Source organism: Elephantulus edwardii, unplaced genomic scaffold (genome assembly GCF_000299155.1).
Source record: "Elephantulus edwardii isolate Elephantulus edwardi_28Jun2011 unplaced genomic scaffold, EleEdw1.0 scaffold00084, whole genome shotgun sequence".
In the NCBI taxonomy this organism is placed as follows: Eukaryota; Metazoa; Chordata; class Mammalia; order Macroscelidea; family Macroscelididae; genus Elephantulus; species Elephantulus edwardii.
The window spans coordinates 825,520-847,712 of record NW_006399834.1 but is presented as its reverse complement, the minus strand read 5'-3'; the positions used below and the strand labels follow the sequence as shown (position 1 = coordinate 847,712).

General features: G+C 37.8%; 1 protein-coding gene across 1 annotated transcript in view; it reads left to right on the top strand.

Annotated features, from left to right (window-relative positions):
• The first annotated feature begins 514 nt into the window (after positions 1 to 514).
• The window catches only part of LOC102872987 (syntaxin-binding protein 6-like), a 226,471-nt gene continuing 204,792 nt past the window's right edge, over positions 515 to 22,193 (top strand). The window contains exon 1 of the mRNA XM_006889961.1: positions 515 to 695. Within this exon, the coding sequence (XP_006890023.1) occupies positions 542 to 695 (154 nt within the window). The 5' untranslated portion in view covers positions 515 to 541. The remainder of the gene's footprint in view (positions 696 to 22,193) is intronic.

The following is a 22,193-nucleotide window of genomic DNA, read 5'->3' as shown; positions in this document are numbered from 1 at the left end:
CAGTTAAGGTAGCTGGAGACCAGAAGGGGCTAAGGTAATGGCTAAAATATCCAACTTTAGGCTAACATCACAGCATCTAACAGCAGCTATTCACTTAAATAACTTTGACTTTAAGGGTTGTTGGATAATTGAAAGATTTCTCAACTGGTATTATGAAGCCATATTTCTTACAGAATAGGAGCGGTGTTGATACTGCTTGCCAGCTTTGGTTATATCCTGTTAGGGTCAAGATCTGAGCAGATTTTCTGGATCTCATTTTCTGATTCTATTTCTCATTGTGTTTGATTTTTTTTTTCTAGGGAATAAATTAAGATTATGTTTCATTTGTAGTTTTAAATAGTTATTAAAAATGTGAAGACTTGATTTTTAATGATTTCTTAATAAATCACAAGCCAGCAAGAGGTTAAACTATTAAATGAGTTCATGCAAATTAATATGCAACTCATTTTTTATATAAACCCTGCCAATATTGTCAACTACAATTTTCCTTTTATTTTTCTTCTTAGGAAATTCACTGTGTGTCTTCCTCATTTGTTCCACAATGAGTGCCAAATCTACCATCAGCAAGGAAATTTTTGCACCCCTTGATGAAAGGATGCTGGGAGCTGTCCAAGTCAAGAGGAGGACAAAGAAAAAGATTCCTTTCCTAGCAACTGGAGGCCAAGGCGAATATTTGACTTATATATGCCTGTCAGGTAATCAAAATACCAAATATCCATATTTTTATAACAACTTCTGTTTTGAAACAGTTTAATTTAAAGTATCCAGGAAAGTTATATATACAGATTTCCTAGATGCTGAGTCTTCTACATCTGTCACTCTGTTATCTTCCTTTAATTCTTACATCCTTTCTACCTGTTGAGTTTACATAGGTGGGAAATGTATGAAAGTTCAGTTTTAATGCTATCTTCCAATTCATTAAGATTTTCTATAAAGTGTAAGACTCACTTGGAGGATACTTACTTGCTTGGATTTTTCCTTCACTAGTACATTTACAAAATGTTGGCCCGTCTTCAGGATTTTATTTTTAGAACAATTCCTAGTATTTGAATAATTGTCACTACAAACAGCCTGAATTCATTGACTTTCTTTTTATTAACAGTTGCCAGTAGTAACCCGTAGTCTTTTTTGTCTCGAGATAAATATTATACCTTATGGAATGTGGGAAAGTTGGGTCAGCTTAAAAAGGATTGCTTTGCCTGACAGCTGTAGCCTTGTCAGGAAGAGGCATCTGTTCTTATTAAGCTTCTAGTTTTGTTGCATTCTGTTTTCCCCTTTTGGTTTGTGGTTATAGGAGATCTGTGGGATTTACTGTGAATTTATTATATATCAAATTTTTGAGATAAAATTTTGGGTGCATTTTCCATGGAGTTATGGATGATGCTAATCTGAAAACCTGGGGCATTTGCTAAGTTTCTGATAATGTTTCTTATAACCAGGTGGTGGGAAATCTAAACTTACAGTAATTCATCTTTTCAAAAATAAAATTCTTCAATTGGGTCTTGAGGATAAAACTGTTTTTTAGATCCGTGTTTAGCATTTAAAAATTAAGTCTCTGATCATTTAAATTTATCAGAATTTTAGGTTGGAGACAACTATTTTCAGAAAGAAAAGATGTAAAGATTATAATACTGTATATTTAAAATAGTATAAGAATTTACTTCTTTGGTAAGAATACTTTTCTGGTTATTAGAAGACACCTTAAAATAAGAAAGAGTATGATGAAATGGCAATGAAATGTTGGCTTCTCAAATCTCAATAAGGAATTAAACCAAAACCAAACCTACTGCTTTCAAGTTGATGCTGACTCTTAGGAACCCTGTAGAACAGACCAGAATTGCCCCTTAGGAGTTCCAAGGCTATCCAGGTTTTTACAGAGGCAGACTGTCAGATTATTCGCCAGCAGAGTGGCAACTGAGGTCAAAGCTTTGACCTGTTAGCAGCTGAATATTTTAACCACCGTGCCATAAGAATAAGGATCTCTCTCTCAGTGCCATCTACTCAGAATTGACTCCTAGCTGAACTCCCTTTGGGTTTCCAAAGGCTGTATATTGCCTGTCTTTCTTCCGGGGAGCTGCTGGTGGATTTGACCCACCAGAGGTGTGATTTTTTGAGTAAGCCTCAAGATACGACCTTTGAAGTGGCACAGCAATCCTCCGTGGCCTGTGCCACTAGAAGCTCCCGTTAGTAAATATTTATCATCACTCATTGTTATTGAGTCAGAGCTGACTTGTAGCTGCCCTTCTAGCACATTTTCAGGAGACTGTAGATTGTAGAGGAGATATTCCTCAGCTTTCTGACACAGAGCCCCTGATGGTTTTGAACCAGTACAGAAATGTCATGTTTGTGTTAGCAGTACTGCTTTCTATCACCTAGACCACCAGAGCTCTCTAAAGAAGGATTGCTATTCTGTACCATTGACTCAGAATGGACTCATAGTTCACCCTCCAGTAGGTTTTCAGAGGTAGTAAATTTCAAAAGAGGAGATTACCTGTGTTTTCCCTGTTGAGCAGTTGATATATTTGAACTGTGAGACTTTGTATTCATATTACAATGTCTTATCATTTAGCCACTAGAGTGCCCTGAATAAGAATTAGGTTAATAAAATGTTTATATTTCCAGGGAATATTAACAGTGTCTAGCACATTCTAAATATAAAATTCATATCTAATATCTAAGTGAAAAAACAAACAAACAAGAAACAAACCAACACAGCCTTCCCACAATACCTTCCTAAGATTATGTTAATGATATTTGGGTATTAAGGATATGATTGCATTCTTAGAGTGTAGAGGGTTTACTTGCAATCATGAATAGAATACATTATAAATAGTTTGTTTGCATTTGGTGAGAGCTGAGCATGCATTGAGCATCTAGTACTAATTTCATCAAACTCTATTCTTGCAAGATTTCACTGAGGTTTCTTATACTTGGGTGGATGGTTCAGAGGCAACTTGATTTTCCAGTAGAATAGGGAACTCTGATGGCCTAGTGGCAGGAATCTGTGCTGCAATCACAAGGACATGTGGTTCAAGGCCACTAGCTGCTCTGGGGGAGAAGGTGAGCAGTTTCCTCCCATGCCATTAACTCCTTCTGAAAACCCACCAGAAGGTCAGCTGTGGTTTGATTCCGACTCTACTGTACACAACAACATGAATAGTAAATGAAAAAGAGGGTAGTTTTGTTTTTAATTTGCATTTTAGGCATAAGTTATTGTCTTAGCCATTTCTGATCATAAAATCTGCAAGAGCAATATGGAAATTCTAACAAAATCTCAAAATATTAGCAAAGTGGTGCTCCTGCCATAGGAAATAATGACCTGGGTTTTATGGGATAACTGAATTCCCTTTATGAATTACTAAGACATCCAGATTTAAAGTCTTAAAGTATGAGAAATGCTTTGATGTTGCATTGTCCTGGAGAAAAAAAAAATTGTTCTGAAAGCCTTCATCCTTTTTATGGTTTTGAATTTTGAGAGCATAGGTTGATAAAGGAGATCTGACATTTAAGCAGACAATAGGATGGAAATTAGGACAGAAAAAGACAGGGCAACTTTAACACCCACATTTTTCAGTTTCATTTTTCCTCTAATTGAGAACAAAGCAGCCACCATTGTTTTCTAATGTATGTGAACCTGGGAAACTTATCAGTCACATTCCTGATGCCTTAGTCTCTGAAGGCTACCATAGCAAAGTATCACACATTAGATGGCTTTACATAACCGAGATTTATTCTCTTACAGTTCTGGAGGCTAGAAGTCCAAACTGAATTGGAAAGTCCTTTTGAAGACTGACAGAGGGATCTTGGCATTCCCTGCCTTATAGATGTGTCTTTACATTGCATTCTTCCCCTTGAGCTCCTGAGTATTTGCTTTATCTGTGTTCCTCTTTTGTAAATAAATCATCACTCATGAAGTTAGGACTCACCCTACTCCAGTGTGACATCATCTTAGGAGGCCCTGTTTCCAAAATGTATTATATTCTTTGAAATATAGAAGCAAACACTTCAGGTTATCATTTTAGAAGATACAATTCAACCCATAATTCTAGAGAATGTTCTGGTCAACTTATTAGCTAATTTGTCAAATAATTTTTTGAGTCCCTGTTATGTGCTAAGTAGGAGTCCCTGAATAGGGAGAATCTCCGCCACTAACCAAAAGGTTGGTAGTTCGAGTTTACCTAGAGGTACCTCAGACAAAATCTACTTATGAGATGTCAGCTGCTGAAAAGAAAAAAAAATTAGGAATTTTTAAAATTGTGACTTTAGTGAAAGTTTACAGAAAACTTGGATTTTCATTCATTCATTGTTGCACATTTTCCCTAAGTCCACTTTTCTATGCACCTCTTATTTTGGACTTTGTCATGCAAATAATCTTGAGAAACAAAGTTACACTCAGAGTCATAATTGGTCACCATGAGTTGGAATTGACACAGTGACAACTGGTTTTTTGTTTGTTTGTTTGTTTATGTGCTGTGCTTGCTAACTTCTCTCATGGAGTTTGCTTTTTTTGGTCAGTGAGAGACTGTTGTTGTTGTTGTCATCAAGTTGAGGACAACTCATAGTGACACTACGAACAAAACGCCTGAAGCCCCTCTACAACTATCAACATTTATAAAAGTTCATAGAGTTTCCGGAGGCATGTTGTTTAGGAAGTGGATGCCACTCCTGCTTCCAAACCTGTCTTAATGTTATTGTTATGTGCCATTGAGTCGCCTGAGAGGTATAGCAACCCTGTGTACAGCAGTTCTGAAACTCTTCCCTGTCCTGACCCAGTCTCACTAATTCCAACACACCAAACCCCATTGTCCCATTTACTGTATCAATCCATCTCATCCGGGGTCTCCCTCACCTCGGCTGTCCATGCACCCTTCCGAGCATGATGTCCTTCTCCAAGGACCGATCTCTCCTGGCCACGTGCCCAGAGTAAGTGAAGCAGAGCTTCAAAAATCCTAGCCTCCAAGGAAAGACTTGGTTTCATCCTCTCCAAGACAGACCTATTTGTTTTCTTGGCAGTTCATGGTATGTTCAAGACTCTTCTCTAGCACCACAATTCGAAGATGTAGGTATTAAATATTTGCTCACTAAAAGCAATCTAACTATAGACTATGGGGGGGGGGAGGAGGAAAATCAGTGATATGAAAGCATGTGTAAAGAGAAGTTGACCTACTTAGGAGAAACAAGAACTAAGTATGCCCTTTGTGAAGGGGTTTGAAGAAAAATTAATGTGGGTACAGGACACTACAAACAGAGGGAATAGCTACTTTATTAAAATGCTGAGATGGTGATTGTGTTTCTTCTTTTCCCTTATTCAGTCTAAGGATAGCCTTTATAATAGCTCACCTAGGAGTCTGTGAAAGAAAAGCAGGGTCTGCAGTAACAGGCTTTTTCTTGCTAATAATCCGAACTGCTTTCTTGGAAGTCAGGTCCTTATTGCTGTGGTTTGGTTGATGAAAACAAGCTCTTCATTTTGAACAAAATCTGCCCAAATTAGAGTAATTAAGTGTAAATTATTTTTAATCACTCTTCAACCAGTATAAAGACTTATTTTTTTTTAAATGGGAAAAAATAGTATGGGTTTAAAAGTTTGGCAAAATATACATCTAATCCATGGGTGGGCTTTTAATTTTAGTATATTTTACTAATGTTTCTTTATTTGAATCCTTTCTACTGCCTACTGCAAAGTCTGATAGAATTTATTATTTGTCAGGTAGAGGTCTATGATTATAAGATTTCTTCACAGATGAGGTAGTATATCCTCTGGAGATATAAAAAGGAATAATGAAGTGTAAGAAACAAGATCTTTCTTGGTTTATTTAGCTATGATTCTATAAAAAAAGAAGCCACCATTCAGATTCTTTGAGAGTTCCTTCATGGATGGGAATTCAGTGTTTTCATTGGACTTCCTGACTGGCCCACAGTGCTTGTGTACTGAGATTCCTCTCTGATCAACATTCTGATTAAGCCTTTGGTTTCACTTTTCTCTTTGACAATGACTAAAAATTAAGACTGAGACTGCCAAATGTTGGTTAGCGTGTGTAAGTTAGATCTTCCATATATGGTTGCTAGGAATGTAAAAATGCTATAACTACTTTGGCAAACAGCTTGACCATTTCTTATAAAGTTAAATAGGCACTTATATCACTTAACTCTATTCTAAGCATTTATCCATTAAAAAGAGAAGCATTTGATTCTCTTAAAGACTTATACACAGTATTCATAATAATCAAAACCAACCCAAGTGTCTATCCAGATGGGAACGAAAAAAACAAATTATTTTGTGCCCATAAGTGGAATACTACTTGGAAAAAAAAAAGTCCTTAAAAAGACTTATATTGAATTAAAAAGCTATTTATAAATAGTAAAAAAATTTTTTAAACCTACAAGCTACTTGATTCTATTTATATAAAATTGCAGGACAGACAAAACTAATTTTGAGTGAGAGAAGCTAATTTTTAGTTGCCAAGGCCTAAGGATAGAAGACTGACTGCAAAGGAAAACAACGGGATTTTTTTGGAATGGTCTTCATTGTGGTGGTAGTTACTTGGTACATATATTTTCATAGCTCCTCAAATTATACACTTAAAGATTCATATATTTTGTGTTCTGTAAATGTACCTCCTTGAAGATGAATATTTAAAAAATTTCTGTACAGTCACTAGCAGGATAATCTTATTATTGTTGTTATGGAACCGACTCATAGCTAACCACCAGTAGATTTTCATAGGTAGTACATTGTGGGAGGAGATTATTCATCTTTCTCCCATGGAGTAACTAATGGTTCTGAACCACGTGCCTTTGGGTTGACAGCACAACTTCTAACCCACTTTGTCACCAAAGAGCTAAGATGATCTTAACATTAATCTTCCTTAGTCTGCCTTTTAAAGCAAGTAGAAGCTAGTTCTTTTACCTATACATATGAAAACTTATCCCAGATAGCCTGTTAAATTACTCAGATTGAAGTAGCTTTGTATCAGGTAAACCTTTGTTTCTGTCTGTACAGAAATGTCTTGGGAAAAGTGCAGCCAGAGTGCTTCTTGGAAGCAAAAATGACAAAGCTTCATCTTTCATACTTTGGACATGTAGCTAAGTAAGGCTATTCCCTTTCCAAAAAGGCACAATGTGCTTAGAAAGATGAAAGGTCAAAGAAGGAGAGGAAGACTCCTAATGAGATCGAGTGACACAGTGACTTCAGGAATGCTCTCTAGTGTGTCAGAGATGAGGAGGATGGCACGGCATAGGGAAAGGTTCAGGTTGACTGTTCATAGAGTCACTATGACATAGAGTACTACTTGACTCAACTGAACTTAACAACCACCACCTGGATTTTATTCTCCTATATGGATTCAGTTGTTCAAAGACAGATCTGAGTGCTCTACCATGTTTTTTCTAGCACTTAGCATATTGCTTTATAGAAACACAATATTTGCTTAAGAAAGAAAGGTTTTATTTATTTTTATAGCTTACTTGTGGTTGTTTTATTGTTTTTATTGGCTTGATGTTGGCCCCAGCTCATGGAGACACCATCCACAATGGAACTGGACCTTTGGGATCTATAGCATTTTCACTGGCTGATTTTTTTCAGAAATAGATCACAATGTCTTTCTTATTCCTCAGTCCTAATCTGGAAGCTCTGCTGGGACATGCGCCACAGATAATAGCTACAGGCGAAGAGTCATTAAGTGACAGATGGTATTTCTATGGTTTACTCCCTACCTGATGATAGATTTTAATGATAATTGAGAACTGTTAACTCATTCACAATGTAAAGCTCATCTACTGCCTTACACACACACACACACACACACACACACACACACACACACACACACACAGTGGTTTCAGTGGTCATTTGTTTCCATTATCCCAATTTGGATCTAATAAACTAGAAACATATTGTTGTTGTTGTGTGCTATCAAGTTGGAACCGATCCATAGCTGACCCTCCAGTGAGTTTTCAGAAGCAGTTAATCATACCAGAGGAGGTTGACCCTCCTTCTGCAGAGTTGCTGGCAGATTTGAACTGCTTGCCTTGGAGACTGGAGTGCTGCTTTTTACCAGGAAGTTAGTTCTGTGTGCACAACATGTAATGCTGGATTTTTCATATCCCCAAATGGATCAAAATCTTTCCATGGTCGCTGCTCACTGAATGATGGGAGGAATATGAGGGAACTTTAATTTCTGTGATTAGTATATTCTTTTACATATTTTGTTGAAATAGAAACTCAGTCTTTTAAAAATTATTTTCCATTTGTAGAGAGAGCAGTTCTGAAATGTTCTTTGATGAAATAATTTATGTAAATGTATATCCGTAGAAGATAATGACTTGGATCATGAGCCTGGCATTACGGTCCATTTATGCCTCTGGTTGACAGCGTAGGTGTTCCTAAAAGTAACTTTAAGAATTTTTCAATGATGGAGGACCATTTTATGCCTTATCAATCCAGCAGCAGGTATACGGAGGAAGCTTATTTACACTTTGAATGTGTTACCCAGGACATTCAGATCATGGGTAGTGAGCCAGTTTGCACCTGAATACCACCTTAGACAGGCAGGTTGGCCCCATCCAAAGGTGACAATGAAGAAAGGCCTGGCAATCTGCTTCCATAAAGAATACCATCAAGAAAACGTATTTTCTAATTCTATTTTGCACACATGAGATTTCCATGATTTGTAGTCAACTAAATGAGAGCTCGTTTGTTGTTGTTGATTTTTAATGTAAGCCAGTCAGAAGCTGTTTGTTTTTCACTGTCTTGGAAAATCAAGCTCTGATTTGTATTACTGATATGCTTGGCATAACTGTGTTTTTGTTATTCACGTATGTGTGTTTAGGTGGAGGAGCAGCAAAGGAGAGGGAAACCTTGTCAAAAGAGAGGATATTTCTGCACCTAATTGTTTCTGTTGAGGGTCAGAAGCTCCTTTATGGAGAGGACTATGTTTTAAGAATCACATATTGCTCCCTCTTCAAAACTGATAGGGGCCTAACAGTTTTAACCTATACACTGCCTTTCTATCTTTTCTATCTTTTTCTATTTTTCCTGATACTCATTAAAAGGATTTTTTACATTTGGGAAATACACCAGGATGAGCCTTTTATTATTGCAGAGATTCGGTAGCCTTAGAATACAATGCACTATAAAAGAGAAGGTTGCTTCTGGTGCTTTCATTCTGTGATTCTTCCTACAATCATTTATTTTCAAAATGTTATACTATATATTGAGATTTTAGAGTCTTTGGTGATAGAACATTATAGTCCATTGTAGTAACACTGTTACAACAACAGTGATCTTCTGTTAAATCCACTGCTGTTAAAGAAATCCTATAGGGCAGAGTAGAACTGCCAGTAGAGCTCTCACCTTTATAATTTTTTTGGGAGCAAACTACCCCATCTTTCTCCTGAGGAGTCACTGGTAGATTTGAACCAATGACCTTTCAGTTAGCAGCCCAGTGAGTAACCCACTAAACCGTCAGGGTTCTCTGATTATAAGGAGTTGAATGGAGCTGGGGTTTTATTTTTGTGTGTTTTTTGTTTGTTTGTTTTTCTGGAATGTTTTCTGGCTCAATATGTTTGACCACCAGGTATCATTTATAAATGACTTTGAATGTAACATCTTCAGGGTACACATCAGATGCTTTAGTGCAAATGTGGTCAGGGTGTCTCCAGCCCCCTCTGTAGATTAAGAATAATAAGAATAGTGGGTGGTATTTACTGAGTTCCCATATTGAGCATGATTCTGTGCTTTTAACTTGTATTAAACCATTCTGTCCTCATCATAATGTGAAACAAGTAATACAACTGCCCTCATTGTAGATGAGAAAACTGAGAATGCAGGTAAAGGACAGCCAGGCTGCTCCTTGGAGTCAAGGAGGGTGGGACTCTGTCTCACATACTTTGTCCAGGTTGTCAGGAGGGGCAGGGAGAATGAATGAATAAAAAAAGAAACCCAAGAAATTTTTTTAAAAAAAGGGAAAACAGAGGTTCATCAAAAAAGAAGACACTAAAAGAATGGATTGAAACAAACGACAGACAAACAATGGATTGACACAGCGACTGGAACAGGGAGTTTTAAGCACAGGCTTACGTAGGTGTAAGCATTGTTTTGTAAGAATGCCACCAGGTCAGATAGAACTCTGTTCTTTTGTCTATAGCGTTGTTATGAGTTGTAGCTGACTTGACAGCCCCTAACAACAACTACAGAGTCACAACTAATAAGTATTAATAACAGAAACTCGACACCAGATAGCTTGATTTTCAAGGCTGTTCCTCTAGCCGCTGTGCTCTCTCTCTCTCTCTCTCGGCATAGGAGCTGTGTGAGAAAGGACTTCTCTTGCTCTCCTTTGTAGCTTTAAGTAGCTTTGATGGCAAAGTGTGTAGCACATTGCACTGCTAACTGAAAGGTTGGTGATTTAAATTCATGAACTGCTCCATCAGAGAAAGCAGAATAATCTTCTCTCATTTAGATTTACAAGCTTGTAAATTATGGAGTATTACCATGAATCACAGCCAACTCAGTGACAGTGACCTTTTACAACTTTAATGATAATCATATCTTGATATTACTTCAGGTTCATACAGTTAATACATTGTTTGGTTTTGGCTCCTGGTGAGAATCATCTACATCAGAGAATGCTGTTAATGAAGCCACATATTAGAAAGGTATTCTTAATGGATATAGGGAGCTCTGCTTGCCTAGTGGTAAGGAGTTGTGCTGCCAACCCAAAGGCAAATGGTTTGAATCCAGCAGTTGTTTCACAGGAGAAAGATGGACAGTCTCCTCCCATGCAATTTACATTCTCTGAAAACCCATTGGAAGGTCAGCACCTAACAATAGCAGATGCAGTTGATTCAGAGAAAACAGGAAATCTCTGGGAATTTTCTGAATACCTTCTGGTAACGTTACCACTTACTAACTTGTTTTACTCAATTATAAATTAGAAATGATGAATTAAAAGGAGATGCTTTATAAATTCTTTGTTGTTTTCTTGGTTCTAGAACTATTCCTGTTACCTGTTAGCAATGACATTTGTCTTTTCTAAAGCTTTTAGTATGGTGGGACCCAACACTAGTTACCTAGCCCTTTAGTAACCTTCCCGAACCTTTTTCAGAAACTTTCAGGGTGCAGTGAGCTACACGTTGGGCTGCTAACCAAAGGGCAATTGTTCAGATACACCAGTTGCCCTGAAAAAGAAAGATGAGTTAATCTGTTGTGGTTAAGATTTACAGCCTCAAAACCTGATGAAGGGTTGTCATACATTGGAATTGTCTCAATGGCAGTGGGTTTTGTTTTGGTTTTAATTGATGATATCTCACTTAATTATCACAATAACCTTGTGTTGTGGCTTTTGTGGTAGCTTCCACTTTAAAGATGAAACAGCCAAGTTTGAAAGTCAGTAAATACCCTGAGTGAGGCATTCAGTATTAATAGCAACAGAACTAGGACTCACACATCAATTCATCCAACTCCAACTTTTTTTTTTCCGTTTATTTACCAGAACAAGCGTAGGTCTGGAGAGCAGAACTTGCCTGTTGCTTAACAGCAGTGTCACAACATTCCTTGGGCAGAGTGTTCTAATCTCTGAGGATTTAGAGAATGTGCTGTCAGCCACTTCAGCTTTTCTAGTGGTTTAGCATGTCAACAGAGTTTTCTTTTTCCATTCTCTCATGTATGCATTCCAAGACTACAACCAGATGGAAACAAGGGAAAACTCTTAGTAGAGGCTAGTGCCAAGACATTTCATTTAAAAATGAAGCTCCATCTGCTGTCTTTTGCCATCACCCAGCCCACTGTGAAGAACAGGAGTTTCACAGCTGACTCACTTATGTTCCATTTGGTTAGTTTTGACTGATTACAAAGGTAGAGCAAGTAGTGGTTAGGCAGATTGCAAACTAAGGCAGCTTTCCTTCTGGAAGATGCTGGTGAAGAGGCTCTGTTTACCTGGCAGACTTCTTAAACAGCAGACCAAGAAGACAGAATTTTTAAATGCATACAGATGCATTCTTTGTTTTTGATTATTTTTCCGTTATTGCTTTAGGAAGTTAGTGCATTTGCTATTGTATTGAGGGTTTCACGTCACTGGAGATTTCACGTGTCAGTTGAGTTGTAGTTAAGCACCAAACACCAAGAGTCCTTGATGTTTCCTGTATTCTTCAACCTCAGCTATAGCATACTACAAGCTTAGTAGTAAGACTGACCTAGATCACAATACTGGCTATATTCATTGTGGGTTTGATCCTTTGTTTACTCATCTGTAAAATGTGAATGACAAATACATTCCAAGGGTATTTTGAATGTTAAAGGCAAAACATACCCGTTGTCATGGAATTGATTTTGGCTCATGGAGATCTTTGTTACAAACTAGTAGAGCTCTGTAGTGTTTTCTTGGTTGAAATTGTCATGGAAATGTCTTGCAAATCCTTTTCTTTCACAGTATCACTGGATGTGTTTGAACTGATAAACTTTAGTTTAGTAGTCAAGCACAACATGTATACATGTGTGTATAATATATAGAAAATGCTGACTTTATTGGAAATATTACCTTTTCATTAAATAAGACAGCCATTGGTTCTTCCCATACAAAGATAATTCAACTTCAGTTTTTTAAATCAAACTAGTATATACCTAGGGAGCTCTGGTGGCCTAGTGACAAGAAGCTGCACTGCAATCCCAGAGGCAAGTGGTTTGAGGCCACTAGTTGCTACACAGGAAAAGGATGAGCAGTCTCCTCCTGTGTGATTAACTGCTTCTGAAACCCACCGGAGGGTCAGTTCTGAGTTGGTTCCAACTCTACAGTACACAACAACAAGAGTATATGCCTATTAACATGCGTCTGTGGCTTATGTCAGTGGCCCATGTCATGGCAGTCAAGATTTGACCTTGTAGGTGCCCAGCCTCCTTTCCACACTACTTTCCTCTCCTATCTAATTTATACCCCTGTCATTTATTCTAACCTAAATTTTCTAAACCAAATTTCTCTTAATTATCTTTCAAACTTATTTTAGTTCCAACTCAGAGTACCTGGAAACATCTTACTACAATTCTGTGTTGGAGAGTTTTAAACTTTCACTCTGACCTCATGGGCATTTTCACACATTGCTGGCTATATTGGACACTAAAGTTCAGGGTTCAAACGTCTTCATCTATCTTTTTGGGGAGTTAGGCTTGGTTTAGGAGATAAGATTCCGCTCCCTGAAATAGGAGATGTTATTTTCCTACACCTTCTTCACTGGATCAAAAGAATAAAAAACCAACCCACAACAAAAACATTCTCTCAGGTCAAACAAGTGCATTCTTAAGCAAATAGCAGAAGTGGGAGAGTCTGGTACAGACTCCTGTGGACCAAGATTTTTCAACCCAGATCAGGTTCCTGTTTCTCCAACTCCATTACCTGTTACTTTTGAAGAAGAGAGGCAAGAGAGGGGACTGACTGACTGACTGACTGGATGAACTCTATTTCCATCACCCCTGCAATCATATTGAACCACATACAGAAGTTTCCCAAAGGAACTGCAAATAATTGGCAAGGATTATCAAGGGTCAGGGTTGTCCGGTGTCTTGAAGAACCTAAGACCAGCTAGTTACTGTGCTGAGAACAAGATCCTCTGCTGTCCTGCCCTGTCTTCTTTATGATATTACTCAGCACTTCTGCATTTTCATCTGTTAATTTGCCTTCTGTTTACTTCTGTAGACTGTCAGCCTCTGGAGGGTGGGGATATGCGGTAGAGACGTGTGCCCCAGTGCTCCAAATTATATACAAGCAGCAAAGCACTCTGGTGGGAACGGGGCAAAATCCCTCACCTGCTGAGTCTCCTGAGAGTCCCTTTCTGGGTTGGAGCTCCCAGTGGACCGTGAGCTTACAGTCATTCTGGGTTCTACCAGCTGGCGCTTGGTTTGGCAATTTTTTTTTTAAGTTGCTATTATTCACACCAAGATGCTGCTGAGTGGTCTTTTAATTCCCTTGAAATGCATCAGATTACTTGAGAAGGAGTTTTTATTCTACCTAATGGCCCAGTTACCAAGAAGAAAATGGAGATTTCTCTGATTTATTCAGCCTTTTAGAATCATCCAAAATGAGCAATTTATAAATGCTTCCATTGTGGCCTACAGTGGGAAGTTGCTATCGCAAATTTTTTTAAGTACCTAAGTGTTTTGCCGGAAGAAAATGTCCACATTATAGGGGAAGAAATTATCATTAATGGGCACTGAATATATCAAAACTTTCCCCAAATGCTCTTTTTTTCCCCAGTCATTGAGTTCAGATTTACATATCCTAAGGCAGAATTTTTGGGAGGGAAATGGAAGCTTCATATTTGCTTCTTAGTCTTAACTTCTTTTGAGATTTTAGAGGGGTCCCTTGAGTGGTGCAAACTGTTAAGCACTTCACTGATAACTGGAAGTTCAGCAGTTCAACTCCACCTGGTCTTGGAAGCAGGGTTTGCTTCTGGAAGGTCATGAGCATTGAAAACCTTTTGCATTTTCTCTTCTGACACTCGTGGAGTCACTAGGCGTCAGAATTGACTTGGTGGCAGCTGGTTGATGCATATTTAGATTTTTTTAGTGGGTGGAATGAGTAGCAGTTTAATAAAGTGCACTGCTTAGCGAAACATATGGGGACTTGGCAAGTGTGTTTGACACGGCGAGAATATGAAAGGGCCGGGTTCCTTGAGGGCCAAGTTTTCCTTGTCATGAAAACAAGCAGTAGGAATGAGAGCTGCCCACTTGGCTTTCTGGAAAATATGAGTAAGTGGCAGTTATAAAAATTCCTGCTGTGCCTAGAATCCTTTGTCCCTTCTTGATAAGTAAGAAAAACTATGCTTTTTGGATTAATGCATTTTCCCCCCAGTAATCCTTCTATAATCCCCATATAAATGTAGGTTGTTCTTTTGTTAGGTGCTATCTAGTCAACATCAACTCAGGGTGATCTTATGGACAGCAAAACAGAACACGACCAAGCCCTGCACCTCCTCAGTCATTGCTGAGGTCACATACTGCAAGCATGACAGTCTTTTTCTAGTAGAAGGCTACTAGAACCTTTATGTGGAAGTTCCTCTGAAATCTACTCACTTTTGCAGTTCCATGTGCATAGCATCCAGCATCAGAGCAACTTGCAATTCTCTACTGTATAAAAATTGAGAAACAAATGGTAGTCTAAATGTATTCATGCTCTTTAGTGGAAATGTGAAGGTGCTCTTCCCGTTCCTCTTCCCCCTCCAAAAACAGAGAACAGGAGAGAAAACCAAAGGCGAAGAAATCATGCAAACATAAGGGACTGACTTTTCTGACTTTATAAATTATTAACACCCCTCTCCTTTTGTAATATTTTAGGTAGAGTTTTGCTCTCTCTTTTTCATTTACTGTTATAGTGATAATTCTTACTATATATTCTTGTTTGTTTATTTTTAAAATTTTTTCTTACTATCTATTCTTAACAGGATGATCTTTTTAACTTTTTCTTTTATTGTGATTTGAGTGAAAGTTTCAAATCATTTGTTTTTAGATGAATCATTAATACACATTTTGTTTTATAACATTAATTACAATTAATTAGTGTAATTAATGAATGGCAATGTTTGATCATCCTTTATTGTATATTGCTTTTCCTTTCACCAACTTAATTACACTCCCCCTTCCCTCTCTTCTTATTCCTGGTAGCCATCCAATAATTATCCTATTTGTATGTAAACCTTTACTTAGATTTTTATAATAGTGGTCTTATATAATATTTGTACATTTCTTACTGACATGTTACTCAGCATAGTCTCCTAGATTCGTTCATGTTATGCAATATCTCTTGAATTGTTTTTTGTTCTTTACTGTTGCATAGTTCTACGTACTATGAATGTACTATAGTTCCTTTAACCATTTGTCTGCTGGTGGGCCCTTGGGTTATTTCTGTCTCTCATAATGATGATCTCTTAATGCCTTCTCAAGCACCATGGAGTAGTTAACCATTATCTACTAATGAATGTTTTGGGTTTTCATAGTGAGAAATAATGAAAAATGATAAACCCTCTTATTAATCATCTCAATAAGAAAATTGGGAAAAAAACAACAACACCCCATAACTTGTTAGAGAAGATATTCATGCATTTAGGGAATGTTTGAATGGGACTAGAATCTCAGTCCCTTGTGTTCTTCTGAGCACCCTGGCATGGGTTAAAGTAAACCTAGTTTAGAATTCAGGATTACTAGAACATCATAAAAATAATTCTCATTGTATTTGTTCTGTGCACCAAGTTCTTTTTGAGACACACATGATGCCTTTTTGTGGTACAGTTATAAAACTGGTTGGTTTCCATATACATTTGCTTCTTTATATAGATATTATTCATATGTTTTCATCTGTGTTTGTAGAAGCTATGACTTCAGCTGAGTGAGTCCTAATATTCCTTAGAATATATAGCTCTTATTTTTTATTGGCTTCAGTTATGATTTTTATTGTTGTTGCTATGTTGTATTAGTGACCCTATGTACAACAGCCCTGAACCCTGCTTTATCCTGAGCCAACTTGACTATCTCATACCCTGTCCTCATTTACTGAGTCAGTCCATCTCCCCCCCAGGATCTCCCTGTCTTATACTGTTCTGAAACTCTTCCAAGTGTAATGTCCCTCTCCAAGGACTGGTCCCCCCAGCAACATGCCCAAAGTATGTCAGACAGTGCTACAAAATCCTTGCCTCCAAAGAGCAGCCTCCCTCTCCAGGACAGACATGTTTGTTCTCTTAGCAGTCTGTGGATAGCATATTCAATACTCTTCTTCACCACCACAATTCAAAAGCATCAATTCTTCTATCATCTTTAGTCATTGTCAAGATCTTTGATGTATAGCAAGTAATTGCCAAAGATCATGGCCTAGATCAGATGCCACCTTAGTCTCTAGATTGACATTATCGCTCTTCAGTGCTCTCACAAGGTCTCTGAGAGCAGATTTTCCTAATTCAGTTAATCTTTTGATTTCATGGTTGCTGACATCAGGGGTGTTGATTATGGAGCCAAGCAAGATGAAACTGTTAACAATTTCAATCTCTTCTCCATCTATCATGATGCCACCAATTGATCCAGTGGTGAGAATCTTTGTTTTCTTGATGTCGAACTTCAATCCATATTGAATGCTGCAGTCATTGACCTTCTGCCGCAAATGCTTCAGATACTCCTCAGTTTCAGCAAGCAAAGTTGTATCATCTGCATATCCTAGGTTGTTAATGAGTCTTCCTCCAATCCTGATGCCACGTTTCTCTTCATAGAGCTGAGGCTCCCTGATCATCTGTTCCTTATAGAGATTGAAAAAGTATGGAGATAGGATACATTTCTATTGTATTGCTTTTAAATGAAGTGTGGGGAAAATGTATAAATGTGAAACAAACATTCATACTTTTAAAATTTTCTAGGTCAGTGTATTTTATTAATGATTCACATTTGACATATCAGAGCCAACATTTGAATCTTTTGATCAATGGAGGAAGTTAACTTTGTAGGATTTTCTTGTGTTTTATTGTGATAATTACTTTTACAAAAATATTTAGTTATTGAACTATTGTAGTCAAACAAAAGAGGAAAAAGAAAGATACATATTTAGATCTTCTTGCCTGATTGGTTTTGGACCTAGGGACTGTGGTCTTTGGGGGTAGGATTAGATGAAGAAAAGACAGGATTAATGCCTACAGTGAACTTGAAGACTTAACTTTTGTGCAATTCCTTTTCATATCTGTATTGCAAGATCAGTTTTTCCTACTCAGTCTTGCAAAGAGCTTGTTAGCTGATCATCTCATCATGGGGGTGACATCTCATCTAGAGTTTGGTTATTGTAAGAAATAGTATGTAGGCTCAGTCATAAAGGTCAATTGAGCAGCCTTATCCTATATTTTGGTCACTCCTGTCTGGCCTCAGTGACTATTCAAATGGAGACTATTTTATTGTTAAGTGTGATGCAGTTCATTCTGACTGATGACAACTGTATGTGACAAAGGAGAATTGTCATGTCAGATTTTTCTTGACTATAAACTTTATGGATGCAAATTTCCAGGTCTTTATCCAGTCTTAAAGTCAGTAAATTTTTTTTTAAGCATTTGTAGCATCAGGGCTCTTCCGAGTGCCTTAGACCCGCTGTCACTGAGTCAGACCCTACTCATAGCCACCCTTCTTTAAAATAGGAAGACTTCCCACCTTTCTCCTGTGGAGCCTCTGCTAGATTCAGACTTCCAGAGATTCTCACTGCCTTTGAATTAGCAATGCAGCCTGCCATGCACTAGCCATCAGAGCTCCCAGCAGAGTGCCTCATGGGAGCTTTCTGAAGAGCAAAGATTCAAACGGTCTTAAAATATGATGGATTGCTTGTTCTGTTGGGTTAAGAGAAGAAAATAATGGGCTATAGATTTAAAATAAAATTGTTCTCTAATTTACATGCATCATATATATTTTATAATCACCATAACTTATAAGAATAGTAGTCTTTATATATAGTTTATGTCACATGTTTTATACTGTTAACTTTTGTATTAAGGGAAAGCCATAGTCAAAGACCATTGAAGAGAGCTGAAGGGGAGATGGAGACTTTTGGTATAGTAATAGTAACTTCTGGCCTCTGGAAAAGGACAGATCTGTTGTCAAATCTGTTGGAGACTTTGGATGTAGGCTTTTGGAGGTAGTTTCTCAAAGCGGTTAGCATATAACCACCCTTTGGGATTAGCCCCACTTGCCCTCCATTCTCTGGTGGTTCCAGGGTTTTCTGAAAGTCAGAGGGCCAACTCTCTGAGGACCAGGTGTCCTAATACAAGTGAAAGTCTGGCATAGTACTTAATGAAAGGTGGCTCTCCTTTCAGAAGTTGTCTGTTCCCCTTTTGCAACTTAAAATCTGGGTGAGGCGATTATTTGTTTCAGTTCTAATACTGAGTTTGATTTGGGCTGCATAGAAACATCTGGATAAAAACATCCATGACCGGACTTTTAGCACACCATCATCAGGTCAGTCTGATTTATTTAGTTGTAAAGTTTCTTGGCCTTTTGTACTGTTTAAAAAAGGGAAACCTACATTTCCTATCTGGACATATATTGATTCATCCAGGGAAGTCTCTTGCTTTGCTGATATAGCAAAGTACTTAGTTCCTGTTTGAGTAATTCTGTGTGAGCCAGTGCCTTTTCCTTTTTACATTACTATTTCGATTTACTTGTCAGTTTTCATACTTTATATGTGAGAGCTGTAGTGACCATTTACTTATAGCACTGCAGTGCCAGCCCACCTTGCAAAAGAAATACTTTGAACTCAAATTCAAAGGCTCTGAGTTTCTGAAAGACATTTAACTGTGCCACATTTTAATGTAGCGATAAATGTGAGCTCAGCACCCTCTTTTCCATGGAATTGGTAATTAATTTTTCATTTAGAATAAAAAAGGAGCTCTGGTGTCCTGGCCAGTAGGGAAGTTAGTTGTCCTGCTAATCTGAAGGCCATTCCTCTCTGGCCACTGTAATTCACCAGTGGCGCCATGGAAGAAAAATGGACAATCTCCTCCTGTGTGATTTTTGATCTTGGGAACCCAATGACAGGTCACTTTGTTTTCAGAAAGAGCATAATTTTGAGATTGAATTTTATTTTTTTGTGAGTATATATTACAGAGCATGGTTTTACCCTTCATTTCTTATTCCGTCCTTTCCACATCAAGTGTTTTGTTAACCTCCCATCAAGTATGAATGTCTCTGCTCCCCACAGGTTCTTGTTAAAAACTTTCGTGGGTGGCACTATTCACTCTTTTAAAGTACTCCCCACAAAACTAAACTCTTCTGACTCAGAATGATCCTGTAGGTTAGGGTTGAATGGCTACAGAGTATCTTCAAAGCTGTAAATCTTTCTAGAAGCAGACTATCCCATCTTTTTCCTGTTAAGCAGGTGGTGGGTGCAAACTCGAGATCTCAGATCACATAACTGCTATGCCTCCAGTTAAATGAGAATTTAACCACTATTAAGATGAGAATTCCTCCAACTGGCTCAACGAGAAGTGCAGCAATTCAGTTCAGCTCATTGCCATCGAGTCATAACCGATTCATAGCTGACTCTTCAGGGGGTTGTCAGAGGCTATTACTCTTTTAGGAGCATAACAGCTGATAGATTTAACCTGCCTGTCTTTGTGTTGGCAGGAAGGACAATTCTCTACCTGCTATGCCACTAAATGAAAAGTTAGTACAGAAATAATATGAATTACAAAAACCTATGAAGACTGAAACACTTATTTAAATCCTTTCTCTGAAAACATTTGTACTTGTAAAAGTGGCAATTCCTCTAAAACTAGTGGTGGTAAATGGGGGTGGCAGTAGTACGGCTGAGAGAATTTCTGTTGTTGCTATGCGCTTTCAAGTCAGAAGCAATTCATATTTGAGCCTCAAGTGGGTTTTGTTTTCATAGGCTATAAATTGCCTGGGAAGAGATTACCTGTCTTTTTTCCCTAAAAGCAGCTGATGGATTCGAACTGCCTATACCTTTGGGTTGACAGCACAGCTCCTATCAAAAGAGCTCCCTAGTAGAGATTATAAGTAGCTATTATCATCCACTTTCACCCCGTGCCAAGAAATTACAACTAATTGATATATATAGTGATGTTGTTGTTATGTGCCATTGAGTGACCTGTGTCTCTTAGTGACTCTTTGTATAACAGCCCTAAACCCTGCTTTGTCCCTTGCCAGTCTTACTGTCTCTGACACACAGTGTGAATATTTAAGGGCATTTGCTTGGTAACTTATAGTATGAAGATATTTTCCCCTTGAATTTTAGAAGAAAGCCTGTTAAATGAACTCTGATTTCATTCAGCTTAACTTTTGTTGGTTTTTGAGTATTTAACAAAGTATTATAGAAAAAGAATGCCAACAACAGTTGGTCCTAATAAGCCTTGCATCATTCATTTTTATAGATGGACTTAGTAACCAAGGGCATTCAGGATAATAAATGTTGCTTTTAATTTAAAAAAATTCAATCACTCTTAGCAAGCCTTCCAGATCAAAATTTTCTGGCTTTAAATTATGATATGAAGCAAATCTTGTTGCCAAGACTTTTTCACATAATATTTCAAACTAGTTCTTTTCCAGAATCTGATTTTATTTTGAGCTCCAGTACAGCTCTGTGAAACACAGAGGTCAGAGGAAGAAAGGGATCTTCTTCCACATGAAAGAAGCTCTTTGAGTCTGGGCTGGAAATACTTTGCAGGTCACAAGGAAGAGGGAGAGGTTTGCATTAATGGGCTTAAATATTCTTGAGACCAGTTTAATTTTTGCCAGGATGTAGGAAAAGGTTGGTGTGATTTGAAGTCTTTTGAGGATACAGCATTTGGCATTAAACAGTGCTGTTAGTGTCACAAATAGTTCATTCTACAGTAATTAAAAATGAGATGTGGATTGCAATGATTTACTTAGATTTATAAATTGGTTCATGCTATTTTTAGCCTCACATTGAATCTGATAAGAACTTTCACATTTTGCCTTTATGAGATATACTGTGTGAAACATCGTAATTTTCTAGTGAGTCTTTAAAAACTAGACCTTCATATGTGGCATATCACGTACAGCATAGTGCTGAGCAATGTAGAAGCCATCTCTGATATTTTATTTTGTCATACACAAAATAACAAGTCAAGGGGAAAACTATAGCTCTGGAATGGCTAATCTCATTATACTTTTTTTGTATCTTATCTGTGCTTTTTTTTCCCCTATTTCTGGTATCAAAATAATAGCCCAGAAGCAACTTAGTAAGTGATTTGGAGATGGGACAGAGAGTGGGGGAGAATGTCAATTTGGATGCTGGTTCTCCCACTGACTAGCCGTGTAACCTGTTTAACCTAGGGAGAGTCATGGAATCTTGCTGAGCTCAATTTCCTGTTAGGCAAATGTTGATTGAAAAATAGGGACTATATTGGAGGGCACCTGAGGACGCTTAACATCCTCAGTTGGTTCTGTAACAGAATAAATGCTTTTGAAATTGTGGTCTTTGCATTGTTGGCCCCTGACTTTTAAAAATCCCTCCTCTACTATGAAGAGGGGTCAGTGGCACTACACCTGTAAGAGAGAGACTTAGAAAAGGCCACAAAAGCAGCGAGTGCCTTTGTCCATTATTCAAATAGGAATAAAAATTCTCTGTCAACCAAGAATACTGTACCCAGCAAAATTATCCATCAAATATGAAGGACAGATCAAGATATTCCCAGAAAAGCAAAACCTAAGA